At 33.1% G+C, this 21,722-nt stretch overlaps 2 protein-coding genes across 6 annotated transcripts; both read right to left on the bottom strand.

Annotated features, from left to right (window-relative positions):
- Positions 1-9,494: 9,494 nt before the first annotated feature.
- LOC126688388 (receptor-like protein 46) lies at positions 9,495-11,897 on the bottom strand. The gene has a single exon (XM_050386126.1). It carries the CDS (start codon positions 11,895-11,897, stop codon positions 9,495-9,497), a length of 2,403 nt encoding a protein of 800 aa, XP_050242083.1.
- Positions 11,898-15,893: 3,996 nt separating this feature from the next.
- LOC126716943 (secoisolariciresinol dehydrogenase-like) lies at positions 15,894-20,858 on the bottom strand. 5 transcript variants are annotated; one of them, XM_050418035.1, is made up of 6 exons: positions 20,539-20,858; positions 19,762-19,829; positions 18,770-18,897; positions 18,414-18,539; positions 17,077-17,243; positions 16,695-16,843 (listed from the first exon to the last, which is right to left on the bottom strand). In XM_050418035.1, exons 3-6 carry the CDS (start codon positions 18,859-18,861, stop codon positions 16,821-16,823), a joined length of 408 nt encoding a protein of 135 aa, XP_050273992.1. In that variant the 5' UTR covers positions 18,862-18,897; positions 19,762-19,829; positions 20,539-20,858; the 3' UTR covers positions 16,695-16,820. The 5 variants fall into 5 exon arrangements, with proteins under 5 accessions (XP_050273975.1, XP_050273982.1, XP_050273968.1 ...); XM_050418011.1 differs by having other exon boundaries at positions 15,904-16,843; positions 18,770-19,829; XM_050418004.1 differs by lacking the exon at positions 19,762-19,829 and having other exon boundaries at positions 15,904-16,843.
- Positions 20,859-21,722: the final 864 nt, after the last annotated feature.

Here is a 21,722-nt window from a genome sequence, read left to right as displayed (position 1 = left end):
TTCAAACTTATTTCTACCCTATCTATTTATTTTATTTTGATTAATTAAAAAGAGATGAACTTAAAATTATTTTCTTTCTCAAAAAAAAAAAAAAAACACTTAACATTATTTATTGTTAAATTCAAAAACACTATTAGATCATATTCAAACCTTAGAGCCACTATGTTTAGTTGTGAGTTATGACATATATATATATATATATATACATACACACACATACACACAACTATACTAGCATCCATTGGTCAGGATTCAGAGAGATGGGAAATAACTTACTCAATTTTGTGAGCTATAACATGTTTTAATGTGAAGGAAAGGTGGAACAAAGGTAATACTGGCATTTCAATGTGAGTGAGCACATGTTCTAAGCAATTCGTTATGACATTTATTTGTAAAAACCCATATGAAATTATTGTGATTCACAGAAAGTCATTGTGAATATGATGATGCCATGAAGAATATGAAGGAGTTTGGAGTAATATAGCTTCAGAACTAATGTTGCTGAGATTTAAAAGTGACAGGTTTTGGTTTAGCTCTCATTTTCTTTTTCATTGTGCATTGGTTCTGAATGAACTGACTTTTCTTGTTTAAAACGAAGTCCCTTGATGAGGGGTGTGCCATAATGATAATGATCAAGTGACGTCTAAACAACAACCTTTATTTCTTCAACTGTCTATGAATTTCACAGAAGCTCTAATCTTTATATCAAAATATGCATGGTATATTTATTCAGTTCTTGTGCTTACTGTACTCCTTAGAGTTGTTAACAAATTTGGTACATGAAAACACCTTACACCCATACATACCACATAAAAGTTGACATGAATTATGATATTTTATGCGCTAGTGTTTAGTGTAAATGAGTAGCTTTAAGACGATATTGACAAGTAGATCAATTACAAATTGACTTCTTTATCGTGCAATCAACTTGAAATGATTTGATTTATATAAATAAATGTGTAAAATTGAATTTATTGAATTATGTGTTAGTTTTACTTTGTGCCAAATTTGCTTGTAATTCAACAATTAGAAACTCTGTATTTAGGTAGGAATAGTATAAAGGTTGTGTGTGAGAAAGTGTAAAGAATTGATTAAGTGTGTACATCAAAGAGCATCTCGCAAGTCGCAACTGACTCACGAGTGGTGACTTACTTGAAGTGTCACACGTGTGAAGCATGCAGACAGTTGAAGGGTCAGAATAGCTAGATCACTACAGGACAAAAAGTACAGTTTGGCCATTTTGTTATTCGCCAAAGCACCTTGTTTTGCAAAAAAAATGACTTTTCACATTTCATCTCATACCCTACTATAAATACCCTTATACCCACAAAATGTAGAGAGCTTTCAAAGAAAATTTTGAGAGATAAACCCTAAAAAACAATAAGATTGATTCATCCACAATCTTATACCTTTGGTTCTCCAAAATCCTCTACTCTCACCCTTTCCATTGTCATACCCTTGAGAGGACCTTTAGCCAAATTCTTACTTCACCATATTCATTTCAGTGAGAAAGTTATTTGGTGCTTGGGAAGCAGTTCAAGAGAGAACCAAGTGGTTGAAGCAATGAGCTTATTGCGGGATCTAATAAGATAGAGAAGACAAGGTTAGGCTTAATCCTGTTAGAGCAAGAAGTTTGGAGGGCTTAGGTGCATCGGGTAAATTAGGCTTGAAGAATCTATTACTATTCATATATCTCAACTAATTTTCTAGTGGATCATTTTACCACTTGAAGGGTAGCGGAGAGGTTTTTCACCGAGTTCTGAGATTTCCTTTTCAATAACATGTGCCGGTGTTATCTTGCGTTTGCTTCTCTCTATTCCTTATTCTTTGCATTTAATTACTGCTGTATTGTGATTAAATTATGGCTTAGAGTAGTTTGTTTATTTGGATATAGCTTATATTTATACACCAAGTGAGCTTTCAAAATGTCATTTTTATCAACCATAAATTTAATTTTACATATAACATTGAGTAATTAAAGAATTTTATATCCAACTCTTCAAAGAATTGATACTAAACTTAATATCATTACTCTTCAAATTCCTTATCCGTTAATAAATATATAATAATATATATATATATATATATATTATATCATATCAAAATACTAAAGTTGTTTAATTCACTCAAACTAAAATATTAATATTAGCTAAGAGAATGGGGGGGGGGGGTGGGGGGTGGGGGAGAACATAAAGAAAGAAAGAGAATGGGGGTGGGGGTGGGGGTGGGGGTGGGGGTGGGGGTGGGGGAGAACATAAAGAAAGATAATATCACAAATCATTAAGCCTCCGTTTGGATATAAATGAAAAATTAAAATTATTTTACTATTCAACTTATTTTTTCTACTATTAATGGGTCTCATTGCACTTTTTTCAACTAATTTTTACTTTTATCTAGATTACTTTCAGCAATAAATTTTCAGTTTTAGTAAAATAAGCAGTATCTAAATAGACCATAAATTAAACAATTAAAAAAATATTATTACTTTTTGTCATCTATATTTTTTTAATAAAATTGGACTTAGAATAAGTACTTTCAACCAAAACTTGTCTTTTTTATTTTCTTAAGTAAGTGCACTAAAAATACACCGAAGTGGATTACAGTGGACAGAATGGACTAAAATGGACCAGAGTAGATAATGCGAGATGTCGGAGTTTCAAGAAAGCAGAACACACCAACTTTTAGAAAACAAGAAACAAGCGGGAGGATAACAACATGTAAATCTTTGACTGGGTTTAATTAAATCTACTTCTAAAATGCAGAACACGTTTGACAAAGATTAGTGTGGGGGGTAATCCTTGACTGTATGAAGAGGCTAAACTTGGCTAACAACGGATAAATCTTTACAAGCGGGAGGATAGCAAAACGGAGGCTTTTCTCGGTCATCTTGAGTCCTAACCTCTTTGTCCATAGAGCTTATGTGCCAAGGTTTAAATTTGGGTATACCATGAAAAAGAAAACATGTTTCTTTTTGTTCGGTCCAAATGGGGTTTTCAAGCGATAAAAACTGTTTGGATAGCCGAAGGAAAGCCTCCATTATTTCGTATCCAATCAGTTAGACAATGAAACTTGAACTCTTGGTCACTCACTAATATAGGATCTGCACCATTTAGGATAGGATCCCCAGGGTCAAAGACTAAACATGAGAAATAAGCACCAGGTTGGGGTAGGATAAGAGTCCTACTGGTCTAAAAAGAGGGTTCAAACATGAGTGTGTGGCTTACATGCCTCCATTCCTTTGTAGAGGATGGTCATGTCAGTTGGACGACCCAGTTTTTACCAACGGAGCCTCGGTATTGGCTAGCCTCTCCTAGGAATGCATAAATTTCAAAGATGGGTAATATCACTTCCTTTTTTCCTTGTCTACTTGGAACCGATTTTTATGGACATTTCATATCATTTGATTCACACAAGCATGCATTTTTAAACATAAGCATTTTTGAACATAAAAGCTCATTCCTTTTGTTAGTTTGCTCATACATGCCCATGCTTGAACACAGTTTGTTTACACATGCTCAGTTTCACATACATACATGAACACAAAATCCCAAATCAAAAACATTGCCACAGCCAAAAATCCAACCTTTTAAACACCCAAAACCTGAAACAAAAATCTTTTTCTTTCTTAAACCCCCAAACCCCGACTTATCAACCAAGATGCGAATAAACAGAGAATTATAAACAAAATAAGAAAAATAGAGAGAGAAGAGAGAGGAAGACAACCATCACGATGGTGGGGCTGGCCGTATAGGCTCGGCCATGGCCGGGTTGAGAGAACCAAGAAGGAGAGAGAGAGTCCGTCCCAGCAGCAATGAAGTGGCAACAGAAAACAAAGATGTCAAGAAAGAGCTGTGATTTGATTTCCGCTCCATGTTGGATATGCTCCGAGGCTACTGGGCCGTGTCATTTCATAATCATCTCTAGCATCCAATTTGATTTGGACTGTCTTAGATAATCCTCAGTTTATCTAAGGTAACTGGGCCTAACATAAACAAGGAAAATAGATTTGGCCCACTGAAATGCAAGTGTACAAGGCCTTCACTCAAAAGCCTAACACTGAAACAAAGGCCATTGTCTCTCCAAGCTGTGAAATATGGAAAAATCTTTTTTTTTTTTTTAAATATTTTTATATGGAGTCCAATTTTTTTTTTTTTTTTTTTCTTGTTTCTTTTCTTAATACATGTCTACAGTCAAACAGTAATATATTATAATATTATGTACGATTACTATTTCTTTAAGCAACCCTAAACCCTAAACTAAAAATACGACCACAAAGTCATTTATTCAAGGGGAAAAGAAAAGGAATACAACCACAAAGATTCAAGAAAAAAAAAAATTCAACCATATAGCTCAATCTATCACCATGGATTGGGAGTAATTCAAAAAGGTGGTGGATCAAACTTCTCCAAATCATAATGGTAAAATTGCCTAATTTCTTCATCATCTAAATTGAACAATCCAAAATCAGGGCCACCATACAAGTAGTCCACGTCCATCTCAAATCATTGATCATTCGTGAAATAAATTGAATTTGATACGCATTCTGAAAAATCATGACTGGACAATGACATCGACTGATTTCCGCCCAAAAACATAACTTGATCCTTCAAAGACTCCACCTTTTCCAACATTTTCTTGCTGAAATCTAACTTGTAGACGCAAAACAACTTTGTACGGTATGGACATACCAAAGGTTGTGTGCTACTAGAACTGAGTAAGTAATATTCATCAACATCTCCTTCTGCATTTACAAAATTTCCAATGGTGTGTTGGATGATCAAGAAGTCACTTGATGTCTTCACCGAATACAACTGAGTTGAAACTTTGTCTCTAGGAAGTTAACCATCAACATGTTTCAGTGGTGTTGTTGAAGGTTCAATGCCTAAGATTTTCGTTGGAAGAGCACTCTGAAACTCCCACACTTCCACCAAACCATTGTATCTTAATGCATAAAGCCGATTATCATGGCATATAATGTCATCTTGTAAACCTTCTTTTCTGCGAGATTAAAAAAGCGGCTTGTTGTAAAGTCACCTTCTTGGTCACTAGGAAGCATAAGCCATGGAGTACTTTGAATGGAATGAGGTTGTGCTTGTGATTGTGTAATTGCAGATCTCCAGGAAGAACACACAGCTTTGCAGCGAGTAGTGTCAATAAAGGGAACCTTTCTTAGGATGAGTCCTAAGAGTTCAGGAGGGAGGTCTGACCATGAACACGCTGATGAGCACTTTGCTTCAGTTTCAGTCTTCCATGCTTTGCTAAAAATTTTTCTTCTTTTTCTAAACCTCTCGCCCATGATTGATTTTGTGTTCTATCGACTAAGGATTTTATCTGGAGTTTTGCTGTTTGGGGAGTTGCGTCCGGAACTCAACATTGGGTCACGTGATCCAACGGCTACCAGCGTACTTTTAAGCTTACAAAACCATTAAAGTCAAAGTCTAAGAATCACGATAATAGTTGAATAAATATGTAATATGTGTTTGATATAATATCTTTGATTATTAGTTGTAATAGTAGTTGAAATAAAATAGTGTTTATTTAGATTTAAAGTAATCATGTACTCAATAATGTAAATTTAACGATATGGAAGTAAAGTCACTTATCTTTGTATGGTTTATAACTTCAGTTGTGTAGCATTAGTGAGCTGATAGGATTCTAGCAGAATGCCAGCGGTAGAGGCTAGTTAAGCTTGCCCCTCTTATCATGCATTTAAATGAGTTTAAGCCTTGGTTAATAGTTGTAATAGTAGTTGGAATAAAGTAATATGTATTTGAATGTGAAGTAATCATGTATTTAATGATGTAAATTTAAAGATCATGGAAGCTAAGTCACTTATTTTTGTATTTTTTGTAGCCCCAGCTGTATAGTGTCAGTGAGTTGGTAGGATTCCAGCAGAATGACTCCAGTGGTAGAAAGGAAATTTGCCATGATGACTTCAAGATTGAAGGGGAAAAATTGGTGCAACTGGAGGAAGAGAGAGTATGCCCAGCTGTGTGTAGGGGCTAGTTAAGCTTGCCCCTCATATTATGCATTTAAATGAGTTTTCCCCTTGACAATACTTTTTTAGTTGTTGTGAAGTCATGTATAGTGTTGCCTTTTGTGAGAAGGGCTTTTGCGTAGAGTACTTGTGCCTTCTAAGAGAAGGGTTTTATGTAAGATGGATTTGTGCCTTCCATGAGAAGGGTTTTGATATGAGATCTTGGTGCCTTCTAGGAGAAGGGTTTTAGCATTAGAAGTTTATGCCTTCCATGAGAAGGGCTTTTGGTATGAGTGTTTGATATCTCTTGAGAAGTGTGGAGATAGTAAAAGATATAGATGTTTTTTGAGATGTAGTATTTGTAATATGTATGATATATGGAAGTATGAGAGATATAGAGGTTAAATATAGTAAAAATATGGGATTATAACTGCTGGAGAAGTTGTAGAGATTGCTTTCCAAGAGGAAAGATCTTGTAAGAGAAGAGTATGGAGATGTGTTTAGGTATTTAGGGATAGGAGCAGTAACATAGGTGCCCCTCTTATTATGCATTTAAATGAGTTTTTCCCTTAACAATGTTTTTTTAGTTGTTGTGAAGTCATGTATAGTATTGCCTTCTGTGAGAAGGGCTTTTGTATAGAGTACTTGTGCCTTCTAAGAGAAGGGCTTTATGTAAGATGGATTTGTGCCTTCCATGAGAAGGGTTCTTCTCTCTTGTCCCCCCTAAGATTTGGCCAAAAATGATATGTTTAGCTTTAAGATGTTCTTGCTGGTTTGGGTATTAGTTGCTGGGGAAAGAGAAGCAGAAAAGGAAAGTATTTTAGCAAGAAAGAGATAGTTACTTTTGTTGGTTTTGGTTTTAGCCAAATGTGGAAAATCAGTAATGCTAAGGCAATTGGGTCAGCTGTTACATCTGTTCTAAAAAAGATGTCCTAGCTGTCAGGAAAAGCTGTGACAGCTATCATGAGACATCTATCACAGCAGTCATAAGACAGCTGTTGCTTTGGGCAGAAGCAAATGAGGCTAGCTAGGTAATTTCAGACTGCTAGAGAGGACATTCAGCATTTATTTCATGGATTTGGCTGAAAATGGTAAGATCTTTTTCAAGAGTATCTTGTTATTTTGGATATAGCAGTTGGTTGCTGGGATTTCAACATTAAATGGCTGATGATATCACTTCCAGCCAGGTGTCAAGTGCTAAATACACTGCTGGGGTTCTGTTGGAAATTTTTCTTTTTTTGGGCATTTGTATATTTGGTCCAAGGTTCTATTACAACATATTTTTAGCAAGTAATAGAAGGATTGGTTGAAAGTTAATAAAACTTTAGAGATTTAGTCAAGGCCTCATTGTGTTGTGACATGATCTTGGTGAGCAAGAAGAGTATTTAATACTCTGTTCTAGCAGCTGGCAGAGAAATATATGGTCTGATTGTGGCAGACAGCAGCTGAGTATTAGAGAAATCATGAATATTTTGTATATAGTTGGAGATTAAAGATAGCCAATCAGATTAGGCCATGTGTTTGAGTTGGATTTTAGTTGAAAGTAGTAATAGGATTTATGTAGAATAATATAATGAAGTTTTTAAATTTGTATAGCAACAGCTGGAGATTGAATGAACAGTTATTTTCTTAGCAGTTAGATGGCTAGGGATATTGAATATTTGTCACACAATGAATATTAAGTTTTAGGAAAAGAGCAATGGGGAATTTTATCATCTAAAGTGCTATTAAGAGATGCTTACCATATGTTACCCGCTACACATGGACTCGTCAGAGTTCAGGGAGTTGGAGAAGACATGCCAAGCAACATGTCTCTTTTATCAACTTTAAACCGCTAGAGCTTTATTGAACATACCTCTTGACCCTCCAAACCACGACTCCTAAAGTTTCCCCAAAGAGACTTATGAGTTTGGATCATAAGCCAAAGATGAGATAACATACCTCGGGTTTTGTTGTCACTTTGTGTAAATATGGACTCTTGTTGAAGAAGTCGTTTGCCATGAGTGTAAGAGGTGTAATATGGACCGTGAGTTTTGATTCATTGTGTGAGCCCAATCTATATGTTGATGTTGATGATATCATGGGTTATGATCCCAATTGATGAAAAGGAAATGTGGGCCATGAATCCGCCTTTTGAAGTAAGGATCTCACGGGCCATGTGAGCCCAATCCATGTAGTTGAATGAAATATGAGCTTATTTTGGGTTTTAAATAGATTTATCCAAAAAATCAATAATATGTTGATGTGGCATGGGTTGCCAATGAAGTAGTGCCATGTGGGGCGAAAAAAGAGTCCTCAACAGTGGTTCCCATATATATTATATAAGAAAAAAAAACTTAATCTTCTCATAATGTACCAAAACCCTAGAGCCTCCAACCCTACATTATATACTAATTTCTTGCATGGTTAGTTGAGGAGGGTTGCAAAAATTAATAACTACCCAATGAAATGGTGCAATTGTACACCTACAGTAGGAAAAATAGGGCTGGTATGGTTTGCCAAATGAAAAGTTACATCTTTAATTGTTTTTAATTTTAGACGTGGCAGTAATTTATGTTTCTAAGAAAAATTAAAGAGAAGAAGTTACCAAATGAAGAAATTGTTTAGTATTATTTTTGCTACTGTTGGTGTGACTTGATTCCTGGATTTTTTCACTATTAACCCATTAGTTTCTTGTGTTTTTAAAAAAAGATGAAATGGAAGAAGTTGAGAAGAAGTTACTAAATAAATATAAACCACTATCTATACCCAAAGGATTATGACTCTTTAACAAACACCTTTTCATTTAGAATGCACATTTTTCATTCAATAGGCACATTTTCGTTCAACAAGTACCTTTTCAGTCAATAGACACCTTTTCGTTCAAAAGGCACAATTGTTCGATGTTTTTAATTGTATATGTGGCATAAATTTGTTTAGGCACGTGGCGCAATAATGAGTGGTCAACAAAAAGTCAAACGTTTTGACTATTAGTTATTATATAGATTTTTTTCAAATTGAAGAAAGGAAAAGTGTTACAATTTAATAAAAAGTTGGTGTGCACATTAAAATACATAACCAAATATTGTGTGAAACTCAAATGCCCATTCCAAAAATCCACAAAATATTAACCAAAACTCAAATCAAACCAAAGTGATGAAAATACAAAACTTGATCAGGAATTAAACACCTAAACATATAAACCAACACATATATACCAAATAGAGCAAAATGCACCGGCTTGAAACAGAATTGAATTGAATAACATACTAAAATTTTTAATACTTTGGTAACACTAACATAGCAAATTAGATGCGGTGGTTAAATAAGCATTAACGAAAAGAACCATTAGAGAAAAAATATTGTTGATGATGTGGTGTAATAAGAGTTTTGCAAAATTACATATGATGCTTCCATTATTATATATAGGTATAGATATTTTATATAAATCTTCTTAGTTACCCTCTCACTTTGTTCTAAATTTCAATGTAGTCAGCATAAGTTGTATGAGACTTGAAATTTAAACTCTTTGCCTTTTTTATTGGTTGCAATAATTTGGAAATCCTATAGAAACAAAATACCCAGTATGATATAGGATTCCCACTGCTATGAAGAAGCCAAATGAGTATCCAATCAACACTCCTTCCCATGAGAGCCATGTCTCCTTACTCTCATCTTTTGATGGTTCTATTGATGGCAACTCTTTTGGACATGACACCTGAATTTGCAATCCACACAACCCACTGTTATTGGCAAAAAGGTTTGGATCATTCATGGTGTCCATTTGGCCACTAACTGGAATCTTACCTGTGAGTTCATTGTTACTCACATCCAAAACAGACAATTCTTGCAGCTTTACTAGTGATTGTGGAATTAAGCCTGATAGTTTATTATGCGACAAATCCAAACTCTCTAGACTCTCCATGTCACCAAGACTTAAAGGTACCTTCCCAGATAGTATATTATGTGAGATGTTAAGAAGTTTTAGACCCTTCAGTTTTCCTAATGAAGTTGGGACTTTACCAGAAAGTTGGTTCATTGACAAGTCTAACAAAGAGTAAAGCTCAAGATTGCGGCTTGAGAGAGCTTGATTCGACTTCTTCCAATTCACTGTCAGATCATTAAACTCGATTAAGATGGTGTAAAACTCACGGATTAATGAAGTTCTTTTTGGTATTTCAATCATACCAACAAGATTTCCAAACTTTGCAGGGATGTTCCCAACAAGATTGTTGCTTGAGAGGTCAAGAATTCTGAGGCTACTAAGATTGGAAATACCATCAGGGATGGAACCTTGGAGGGTGGTGTTTCGTAAATTTAGGACTTGAAGGGTGGAGATTTGGCCAATAAACTTTGGCAATTCTCCTGAGATTTTGTTGTCATGGATATCTAAGTGTTCAAGCCGACACATATTGGTCAAGTTTCTGGGCAAGTTGCCAGTAAACTTATTTTTTCCCAATACAAGAATTCTAACATCTTGGGGAAAGTATGTTGGAATTTCACCAGAGAATTCATTGGAAGAAAGGTCAATGTACCCGAGCAATACATTGGATCTAAAATCTGGTAAGTTTCCAAGAAATCTATTGCTTGACAAGTCTAATATTAAAAGGTTATAAATATTGGAGATAGATTGAGGAACCTTCCCTGAAAAATTGTTTCCATCAAGCATGAGAATTCTGATTTCAGTAGCATTACCAATGTTGTTTGGTAGCTCTCCAAAAAAGTTGTTTCTAGATAGGGAAAGAATTGATAAACTTCGAGAGTTGAAGAGACGAGGTGGGAGCGAACCTTTAAGACTGTTATCTGATAGAATTATACTTCCAACTTCCATTTCAACAAGCCATTGTGGATATATTCCTTCTAGCTTGTTCTCACTCAAGTCCAAAAATTCAAGAGTCTTCTGTTTAGAAATCCAATATGGGATTTCTCCTGTAAGACCACAAGACTTCATATACAAATGAGACAGCATACACTTTGGCGCTATCTTTGCATTGCTATTCCAAGTAAGATGATTCCCCCCCAAAAAAAGACGCTTCATGCTCTTGATATTGAACAACCAAGATGGAATTTCTCCACTTAGAAGGTTGTTTTCAAACTGAAGTGTTTCCAACTTCTTCAATTTCTTTATGGATGATGGAATTCTCCCTGTCAACTTGTTGTTGCTCAATTCCAAACTAGTTATATTGGATAGACTGCCAATAAAAATTGGAATCTTCTTTGACAAGAAATTGTCCCTCAAGTCCAATACTTCCAACTCCTTCAGATACAAAAATGAAGACGGAATTTCACCAAAAAAACTGTTGTTGCGAAGATGTAGCTGCCGCAACCTTGTCATATTCCCTATCTCCTTAGGGACATTTCCAACAAGAGAATTTTCTTCCAAGTTCAATACCCGCAAGTTTTGAAGAGAGCCCACATCCCCAATAAGAATACCATTGAATGAATTGCTACTTAAATCAAGATATTGAAGATACCTCAAGTGAAAAAGTTGAGAGGAAATGGAGCCATTGAAGAAATTATTCTTCAAATCAAGATAAACCAATTTGCTTAAATTGGCAAAGGCGTCACCTGGCAATTCACCTTGTATATGATTCCCAGCCATGTCAAGCAGCATCAAGCTTCTAATGCGAAAGAGTGGTGTCAAGATGGTGGAAGTCACCACTATGGGCTCCGTGGATTGCATGGAGACAAGGGAGTCAAGATATAGAGCAATCACAGTCCTCGGATGAAAACGAGTACTACAAATGACCCTTTCCCAATTGCAACAATCTGAGCTGGAATTCCATGATAACTCAAACAGTGGGATTTCTAATGAAGGTGAACTTGTAGTTTTGATGAGAGAGGATTTAAACTCGAGCAGGGCTTGTTTTTGATCTTCAGGACAACAAAGAGAAGGGGTGAAAAAGATGAGAAGTGCTAGAAGCAGGGTGAGTTTAGCCATTGTTGGTGTCTCCTTTGTTCTTTGTCGGATGATTATAAATAGTTTTTGGAAGAGTGATAGGAAGAGGTTCACATGCTGCACCACTAATCGCGGTGTACTCAAAGTCTAACTCAATGAATACGTAGCAGTAATTTTTTGAAAATCGGTGGCTAAGGAAAGAGAGACTAGAAGGCATTTTGGCCAGTCTGGTCTCTCTTTTCATGGCGTGAGTTTACTCAAAAATTTGACTTCTATCAGGACTTAGAAAAAAGAGAGCAAAACGTGAAGAGCGTCGTGACTTGTGATATTTTGAAGTTTGAACAAATGATTAAGCACTTCCTATAAAATCAAAAAAAAAAAAAAAATGATTAAGAACTACTGAATAAACGACTTGTCGTTTACCTACTACTTTTATTCACTGCAACAAGTTGTATACCACTCCATAGTGTCGTTTAGTTCTGTAATTTTTTTTTTTTTTTTTTTTGAGAAGGAATTAGTTCTATAACTTAGGTTGCATTTGACATTGGCTGAAAAAGCCAGCTTTTTTTTATTATTTAACCTATTTTTACAACTATTTAGCTTATTTTTTTCTATTATTCATGGGTCTCACTGTATTGTTTCAGTTAGATTTTAGTAAAAAGTTTTTAATTTCAGTTAAATAAGTTGTTCTCAAACGGACATTTAATTGTTGGAAGATGATGTAATTCATGCAGTGATATTTGTTTCCTTCACATGCAGTGCTCATGCTTCATTAATATGTGTGTCTTCTTTTGATTGGATATGTGATTGTTAGCATGTGTGAGTATTTGTTTAATTAATTTTGCTTGTTTTTCAAGTATGTGTGTGTGTATATATAAAACAGAGCTTTATTTTTTAATAAAATATATATTTTTATTGATTTTTTACAAAAAAAAAATTTAAATCAAAATTTTTTTGTTAATAAATTAAAACTGATGCATTTGAGATAACAATAATTTCAAAAATGATAAAATTGATGCAAATTAATAAATTTTAAATAAATTAAATAATAAATGTCAGTTTCATTTGAATAAAGTGTACTGTGTAATATAAAAATATATATTTAATAGTGATAAAAAATAAATAAATTTTTTTTCTTTTATAAATGACAAAGTAAATTATATCCCAAACTTTTAACTATAGAATCATGATATCTTCTCTTCTTGGGGGGTGGGGGGGAATATCCTTTACTCTCTTAATGCAAATGAACACGAGTTTGTTTTTAAAAAAGAAAAACAACCTTTACTAAAGAAATTTACTTATATTTTTATAAATATATGCTTTATATGATCTCAAATTAAGGAGTTATATAGGGTGTAGTGAATGTTAGTTTAAATGAGTGTTTACTTTTTTTCAAGAATAAAAATAAATTGGAGGGTGTCATTACCAAAAAGCCACTCATGGTTTTTAGATTTTAATAATAAAATAGTGGGGGAGAGATTATTTTTGAAAAGTCACCGGGAGGGTTCATGGCCCCCTCTCTGCTTATCACTGAATGTTGACAATTTACTATGTAAGAAATTGGTTTACAAAAATTAAATTCTTAGACTGTTAGGAGAAATTAATCATCATTAATGATTTATACATTTACAACAATTAAAAAAAAAAAAACCGTTTAGGGTTTTGATTGGATTAGGTTTTTATTTATCTAATATGTTGGAGGACTTGTTAGAGACCTAGAGGTTGGAAAATAGCATATAATTTTTTTAAAGGAAATTATTATCATAGAATTTGGGTCTTTTTCTATAAAGGGAGAAAGGGGGTTTCTGTAGTGGGGGACTTAGACCTAGGCCTAGTTGGCCTACATTGTTGGGTTAGCCTACTTATCATTAACACCACTTTTATTTCATGATTCGCTACCTATCAATTCAACAATTTGTAAAAGAAGTTGTGTAGGTGGACTTATTCTAGTTAATTAGTATTTATATGACCAATCTATAATTTTTTTCATTCCTTATATATTTCTCACCATGTCAATTTCGTCCACTAAAAGTTGGGAGGAATAGGCTAGAGATTTTTCAAATGTTGTGTTTCTTTGTTCTTTGTTGGATGGTTATAAAAATTAGAGTAAAACATACTTTTGGCACATAAAGTTTTGAGTTATTTTCATTTTTGCTTTTATATTTCAAAATTTTCATTTTGACCTTTCATATTTGATAATGTTTTCATATTAGCTTTATTAACCATTTCTATTAGTAATTAGACCATTAACTGCCCTACATGTTTTATTATTTAATGAAATATTAGCTTTTAAATGTTGTGGAATGCAAGAATTTCGTTGTTGTAGGCAAAAAAAAAAAAAAGAAGAAGAAGAAGAAGAAGAAGATATTATGGACAATTAGATCACTAACAAAAATGGACAAAATGACCAATTCGAAAACAATTAAACATTTAGGGTCAAAATAAAAATTTTAAAACATAAAAGGGTAAAATGAAAACAACCCAAACTTGAATAACTAAAAAAAAAAAAAAACCAAAACAAAAAAAATATATATATATATTTAAAATATTAAATATAAAAATTAAGTTGGGAGGAGTGGGTTGCAAGATAAATAAAGTTTCACCTATTGCATTAAAAATCATGGTTTAGTCAAATAAATAAATAATTGTGGATTCCAGTTAACTCAACTACAAAATTTTATTATCATCAAATAAAGTTTATTGTTATCAAATAAGAAATTGGGGGGTTTGAACTCGTTTATACCAAAAATCAATTGGTACCTTAGCCTAATTGTAGAGGACACTCTATAAATTAAAATTCTATCAAACCTATTAAAAAAATAGTAAATAATTGATGATGTGAGACTCGAGGGAACATTAAAAATTCTATCTATTTCCCTTCATCAAATTTTGACAACATTAAATTTTAAAGGGAAAAGTTTGATTCTTAAAATAAATAATAAATAAAAAAGAAAAGAAAGGTAAGGAGAAGCACTAGCATCTCCATGAAATTTGGATGTGATGTGGGTTTAAATTTAAGTGGGTATACATTTGTGGTATTTGAATGGGTCTGCTCATGAACTTCCTTAATGGGCTTTAAAATACCAGTCGTTTCGATGAATCTCCTCAAAGTCCTTCCTTAATGGGCTCCTTAAGTCCCTTAGATCCGATATCAAAAGCCTTCTGATGACAGCCGAGTGCCTACTAGACAACAATCTCATCATTTACTACAATTGTACGTGGTGGAATTTTATAGCACAGCCTTGCGGGTCTGGCTATTTGATATTTCAGCTTAAAGCCCATTCTCCCAAAGATAAAACATGGTTGTATGTTAGTTCTATAACAAATTAAGCCCTATGGAACTAGTTATTCATTCCTTCTTACAAGTTGTGATGAAGACAATAATTGCAATCTACACATTGACACAATGATTGAGCTTTTTATATATTTTCTTCTAGCCAATATATATATATATATATATATATATATATATTTTAAAAAATTAAATAAATAAATAAATAAAAAAAGAAAAAAGAGGAAAGGAAGAAAAACTAAAAAGAAATGGTATGACGAGAGAGAACAATTTACCTGGATTTTATATTTGCATTTATAATATTATATATTTCTGTGTTGTTGCCCTCTCACTTTCATTTACGTTTCAATTTCACAAATAATTTATTGATACTTATGAAGGGCTATTTGTTACATTGTCTAGTTGAAGGATACAGTTTGTGTCTAGTGCATTTTTGCACTGGACATGATATGATGCAAACATGTGTCCAAAATTGGACACGTGTTCAAATCATATTGTGTTCAATTAATGCAAAAATACACTAGACACAATAGCTTCATCCTTAATTGAAAGCCTCAAGTTGGGAATTAGATATTAGACTATAAAACAAACAACATAACTTGTATGAGACTGGAAATTTGAATCTCTAGCCCATTTCGTTGGCTACTACGATTTTAGGAAGTGGTTAAGGAACAAAATACCCGGTATGATATAGGATTTTCACTGCTATGATGAAGCCAAATGAGTATCCAATCACTACTCCCTCCCATAAGAACCATCTCTCCTTATTCTAATCCTTTAAAGGTTTTGTTGGTGACAACTCTTCTGGACATGGAACTCAAATCTGCATTCCACACATTAGACTATCGTTGGCAAAAAAGTTTGGATCATTCATGGTATCCATTTGACCACCAACTAGAATCTTACCAGTGAGCTTGTTGTTACTCATATCCAAAATAGACAATCTTTGCTAGTGATTGGGGAATTAAGCCTGATAATTTGTTATGTGACAAGTCCAAACTCTCTAGGCTCTTTAAGTCACCAAGACTTATCGGTACATTCCCATGGAGGATGTTATGTGAGATGTTGAGAAGTTTTAGATCATTCAATTTGCCTAATGATGCTGGGATCTCACCAAAAAGTTAGTTCATTGACAAGTCTAACAAAATAAGGTGACACACAATTCACACGAATTCCAAATTGTCCAAGCTCCACTGCTGTATTTCTCATTAATCCAACCAAACCATGTTTTGAGCTTGTGTAGCCATGAGTTGCAACTCCTCCTATGGTTGAACAAACACTAGCGGTATTGATTATACTACCTTTTTTAGCTGGAATCATCACACGGGCTGCATGTTTGGTGCCAAGGAAAGCACCTACAAGGTTGACACTAACCACTAGCTCAAATTCAGCCTTGGTGTTGTCAAGGATGTTAGGTTTGGCTACCCCAACTATACCAGCATTGTTGTGCATAATGTCTAACTTACCATACTTGGAAACAACATGGTTAACTGCATTTTCTACATCTGTTTCTTTAGTAACATCACAATGGACAAAGGATGTAGATTGAGGATTTAGTTCTTCGCATACAAAGTGACCCAATTCATCTTGGATGTCAGCAATTACAACTTTTGCTCCATGTTTAGAGAAGAGTCTTGCAGTGGACTCACCAATGCCGCTAGACCCACCAGTGATTAATGCCACTTTTCCTTCAAGCCTGTCACATTAATTTTTACAAGATATTATCTCTCACTTTTATTATTCAGCATATTTTAGATGGCATAATTGCACAAAATATTTGCTACGGTCCATGGTTAATGGATGCAGTGTCCAACAAAACAAATAAAAAAAGTATTTATTGGGAGAGAGAGGATTTTTTTTTTTTCATAGAGTATTGTTCTTTAACAAATTAAACATATTGAGGCAAGATAGCTAAAAAAAATTTCATACCTTCTTGCTGCAGCCGAGAGTAACGAGAAACTTCCCATGGTCGAAGGAGTAAGAATATGTGTTGGAAAAATGAAAATGAAACCCAAATACATTCACCAATTTGCTTTGTTATCTCTCTTGTAATATATAGCCGAGATGTCATAATCAAGCACAATTTAGTATTTACCCTGGACCCACAGCAAATTAAGTAGAATAGTTAAACTGGGCCACATGCTGTACTAAGTACTAACTAGTAAATTTCCATAAAAAAATGTACTAACTACTAAATTTATCGAGGAAGTATGGTATTATAACTAATTCTACATCTTTATCACAATTTCGTCGTATGAAGACTCGTAAATAATGGAATCATTGACCCAGATAGACCCATCATTTCATTTTCACTACCAACAACTTGCCACATAGATAAATTGTATCTAAAACAATAAAAATTGTTGTGACACTAGACTTACTAAATTTATCCTAGTTTGGATAAAAAACACGTGAAGTTATAGTGGACTATCAGATGGTTGTTAGAATCCCCATGGTCAACAGATGCTTCTAATTTTTATTTTTTTTTTATAGCTTTCTATTGGTGTGCAATTAAACAAAACCATACGTCTCATTAAATTGAATGATATTACATGCTACTTGATCTAATGTAATTATATAATATAATATTAAAAAAAAAAGCATATAATAAGATAATATATATAATTACTCAAATGTAAACATCTAATAACAATAAACATAAAAAAAAAAAAATAATAAAATAACTAGCAATTCAGACAAAAAAAAAAAATTAACCACAATTATCAATTTTAAAAACAAAATAAGATAATATAGATCATAAAAAGATGCTAGACTATATATATGAGATATATTTCTTTTTTGTATTGACTAGTAGAGACTGATTCACGTGGAAGAGGAATCCTTTTATATCTTAGAGATATATATAGAAAGGATTTTTTTCCTCTTGTATTGCTGAGTTGGGATTATTTTTATTCTTTTATGGATTTTTCAATAGAGTTTTTTTTACAGTACAACTTTTTCAAACAATCCCTTTTTCAAAACTGAAAAATAAGCTATACCAAACAGGCACTAAGAGGCTGTTTGGTAACATTGTTCTAGTAACATTATTTGTATTTTTTAAAAATATGTGTGGATAAAAAAGTATGTGAAAATACGTATAATGTTATTTAAAAACTAAAAACATAGATTTAAATACATGTAGCAAACAGCTACACTGCCAAACTCTTTTTTTTTTGGAACAATGGTATCTAGGCGTACTCATGAACGCACACACATGGCCAAAAATGCAAACCAACACACACAGACACACTGCAAATAAATCATACCGATGTTGAGCATAAACCGAACATCTGTCACAGTAGATCAATGCCATAGAGAAGCCTCTGTCACCACACTTTTGACAAATAGTCACCATAGACCCACCAGTGATTAATGCCACTTTTCCTTCAAGCCTGTCACATTAATTTTTACAAGATATTATCTCTCACTTTTATTATTTAGCATATTTTAGATGGCATAATTGCACAAAATATTTGCTACAGTCCATGGTTAATGGATGCAGTGTCCAACAAAACAAATAGAAAAAGTATTTACCGGGAGAGAGGATTTTTTTTTTTCATAGAATATTGTTCTTTAACAAATTAAACATATTGAGGCAAGATAGCTAAAAAAAATTTCATACCTTCTTGCTGCAGCCAAGAGTAACGAGAAACTTCCCATGGTCGAAGGAGTTAGAATATGTGTTGGAAAAATGAAAATGAAACCCCAATACATTCACCAATTTGCTTTATTATCTCTCTTGTAATATAGCTGAGATGTCATAATCAAGCACAATTTAGTATTTACCCTGGACCGACAGCAAGTTAGGTAGAATACTTAAACTGGGCCACATGCTGTACTAAGTACTAACTACTAAATTTCCATTAAAAAAAGTACTACCTACTAAATTTATGGAGTAAGTCTGGTATTATAAATAATTCTACAACTTTATCACAATTTTATCACATGACGACCTGTAAATATTGAAATTATAGACTACATAGACCCATCATTTCATTTTCACTACCTACAACTTGCCACATAAATAAATTGTGACTAAAATAACAAAAATTATTGTGACACTAGACTTACTAAATTTATCCCAGCTTGGATTAAAAAACACATGAAGTTATAGTGGACTGTAACTAGCCATTCAGCCCAAAAAAAAAAAAAAAAAAAAAAAAAAAACAAGCCACAATTATCAATTTTAAAAATAAAATAAGATAATATAGATCATAAAAAGATGCTAGACAATATATATGAGATATATTTATTTTTTGTATTGACTAGTAGAGACTGATTCACGTGGAAGAGGAATCCTTTTATATCTTAGAGATACATAGAAAGGATTTTTTTCCCCTTGTATTGCTGAGTTGGGATTTTTTAAATTTTTTTTTTTTTAATGGATTTTTCAATAGAGTTTTTTTAGGTACAACTTTTTCAAACAATTCCTTTTTTAAAACTGAAAAATAAGCTATACCAAACAAGCACTAAATATGCTAGCATACTGCTATACTCTTTTATTTATTTATTTTTTTGAACAGTTGTATCTAGGCGTACTCATGAACGCTGAACGCACACACATGTCCAAAAATGCAAACCAACACGCACAAACACACTGCAAATAAATCATACCGATGTTGAGCATAAACCGAACATTTGTCACAGTAGATCAATGCCACAGAGAAGCCTCTGTCACCACACTTTTGACAAATAGCCATTCAGACAAAAAATAAACATCTAATAACAATAAATATAAAAAATAAAAATAAAAATAACTAGCCATTCAAACAAAAAAAAAAAACAATAACTAACCACAATTATCAATTTTAAAAACAAAATAAGATAATAAAGATCATAAAAAGATGCTAGACTATATATATGAGACATATTTCTTTTTTGTATTGACTAGTAGAGATTGATTTACGTGGAAGAGGAATCCGTTTATATCTTAGAGATATATATAGAAAGGATTTTTTTTCCCTTGTATTGCTGAGTTGGGATTATTTTTATTTTTTTTATGGATTTTTCAAAAGAGTTTTTTTTTTTTTTTTTTTTTTTTTTTTTTTTTTTTTTTTTTTATGTACAACTTTTTCAAACAAACCCTTTTTCAAAACTGAAAAATAAGCTATATCAAACAGGCATTAAGGGGCTGTTTGGTAACATTGTTTTAGTAACGTTATTTGTATTTTTTGAAAATATACGTGGGTAAAAAAGTATGTGAAAATGCATATAAAATTGTTTAAAAACTAAAAACATAGATTTAAATACATGTACCAAACAGCTATACTGCCAAACTCTTTTTTTTTTTTTTTTTCTTTGGAACAATTGTATTTAGGCGTACTCATGAACGCACACACATGGCCAAAAATGCAAACCAACACGCACAGACACACTGCAAATAAATCATACCGATGTTGAGCATAAACCAAACATCTGTCATAGTAGATCAATGCCATAGAGAAGCCTCTGTCATCACACTTTTGACAAATAGTCACCATAGTGGAGAGAATGAGAAGGGACCACCATAAAACCAGGGAATATTCTCAAGAAAGTGACAAAAGCTAAGCAGCAGTGACAGAGCGATGGGGAGAGAGATTTTAAGGTTGAGGAAATAGATGCTACACCATAAGTCGAAATCTCTCAGAGGACAGAGCACAAACCCTAGGAGAGAGAAATAAAGAAAATTACTAGAGAGAGAGAGAGAGAGAGATATGGGAGTTGAGAGGTGCGTTGGGTTTGGTTATTTGTTATAGATTTTTTATGTTAGGATTTGGAAGATTATGGACCCAAGGGAATGGATGGGCCAAATGGTATTTTACTTGGTTCTTTGTTTCAATTGATTTTTGACTACTTTCTAAAAGAATAAAAAAATTGATTTTTGACTAAAATGTAAATTACACTTTTTAAGTTTAGGGCAAATTTTAATTTACCTATTTATGGTTTGACTAAAATTTAAATTACCTACTTGTGGTATAGAAGTTGGCACTTTGCCTACCTGATATTCACACCTTTAAGCTTCCGTAAGCCACATATGTAATTTCAGTGTTTTGGCTTAAGGACATTCTTCCTCTTTATAAGAACATTCTCAAGCCTATCAATTCAAACAAAACTGTCAAGGGGGTGGAAAAGATTGAGAAAAAAAATTGTGGTGTGTTTGATTTGGTTTTAATTTTTGGTTCCAGTGGCTGTGGGTAGATTTGGTTTTAAAATGTTGTAGAATGCAAGAATTTCATTGTTGTAGGAAGGAAAAAAAAAAAAAAAAAAAAAAAAAGAAGAAGAAGAAGAAGAAGATATTATGGACAATCTGAACAATAACGAAAATGGACAAAATGACCAATTTGAAAACAATCAAACATTTAGGGCCAAAATAAAAATTTTAAAACATAAAAGGGTAAAATGAAAACAACCCAAACTTGAATATCTAAAAACAAAAACCAAAACAAATAAATATATATATTGAAAATATTAAATATAAAAATTAAGTTGGGAGGAATGGGTTGCAGGATAAATAAAGGGTCTGTTTGGATATAACTTATTTTGTTGAAACTGAAAACTAAAAACATTGTAGCAAAATAATTTTTAAATGTGTGAAT

Source organism: Quercus robur, chromosome 1, assembly GCF_932294415.1.
Source record: "Quercus robur chromosome 1, dhQueRobu3.1, whole genome shotgun sequence".
Classification (NCBI taxonomy): Eukaryota; Viridiplantae; Streptophyta; class Magnoliopsida; order Fagales; family Fagaceae; genus Quercus; species Quercus robur.
The sequence above is the reverse complement of the archived record's forward strand: the minus strand, read 5'-3'. Positions and strand labels throughout refer to the sequence as shown.

What these genes read in the sequence shown, in the direction of transcription:
- LOC126688388 (XM_050386126.1), bottom strand. Translation starts at nt 11,897, where the DNA reads ATGGCTAAACTCACCCTGCTTCTAGCACTTCTCATCTTTTTCACCCCT.
- LOC126716943 (XM_050418018.1), bottom strand. Translation starts at nt 18,861, where the DNA reads ATGTATTGGGGTTTCATTTTCATTTTTCCAACACATATTCTAACTCCT. An exon ending in CTCTTGGCTGCAGCAAGAAG is followed by an intron (nt 16,844 to 18,769) that starts GTATGAAATTTT and finishes TTAATGTGACAG; the next exon opens with GCTTGAAGGAAAAGTGGCAT.